The sequence below is a fragment of the Eimeria mitis genome, genomic scaffold, assembly GCF_000499745.2.
Source record: "Eimeria mitis Houghton genomic scaffold, Emh_scaff4161, whole genome shotgun sequence".
Classification (NCBI taxonomy): Eukaryota; Apicomplexa; class Conoidasida; order Eucoccidiorida; family Eimeriidae; genus Eimeria; species Eimeria mitis.
The window spans coordinates 2,674-3,070 of NW_013572489.1; the positions used below are offsets into that span (position 1 = coordinate 2,674).

Consider the following 397-nt stretch of genomic DNA (forward strand, 5'->3'; position numbering starts at 1 on the left):
ATCCTGCTCCTCCTGCTGCTGCTGCTGCTGTTGCTGCTGCTGCTGCTGTTATTTCTGTGTTTTCCTTGTTGCTGCTGGCCTCCCTGTTGCTGCACTCAGTGAATACAAACAGAAACTGCAGCAGCAACAGCAGCAGTACACTAAACGGCTACTCTAGCAGCAACAGCAACAAAAGAAGCAGCAGCAACACCTGTAGCAGCAGCAGCAACATCTGTAGCAGCAGCAGCAATATCTGTAGCAGCAGCAGCAACATCTGTAGCAGCAGCAGCAACATCTGTAGCAGCAGCAGCAGCAACAGCAACAGCAGTAGCAGCAGCATCTGCAGCTTTAGCAGCGCCCGCTGCACTAGCAGCAGCAACTGCAGCAACAGCAGCAACGGCTCCAGTAGTAGCAGCAC

General features: G+C 53.4%; 1 protein-coding gene across 1 annotated transcript in view; it reads left to right on the top strand.

The window, feature by feature from the left end:
• Positions 1 to 397, top strand: part of EMH_0072950 (uncharacterized protein) — a gene marked incomplete at both ends in the record, with an annotated part of 1,707 nt that overhangs the window by 949 nt on the left and 361 nt on the right. The window contains one exon of the mRNA XM_013499271.1: positions 113 to 395. Coding sequence (XP_013354725.1) covers positions 113 to 395 — 283 coding nt within the window. The remainder of the gene's footprint in view (positions 1 to 112; positions 396 to 397) is intronic.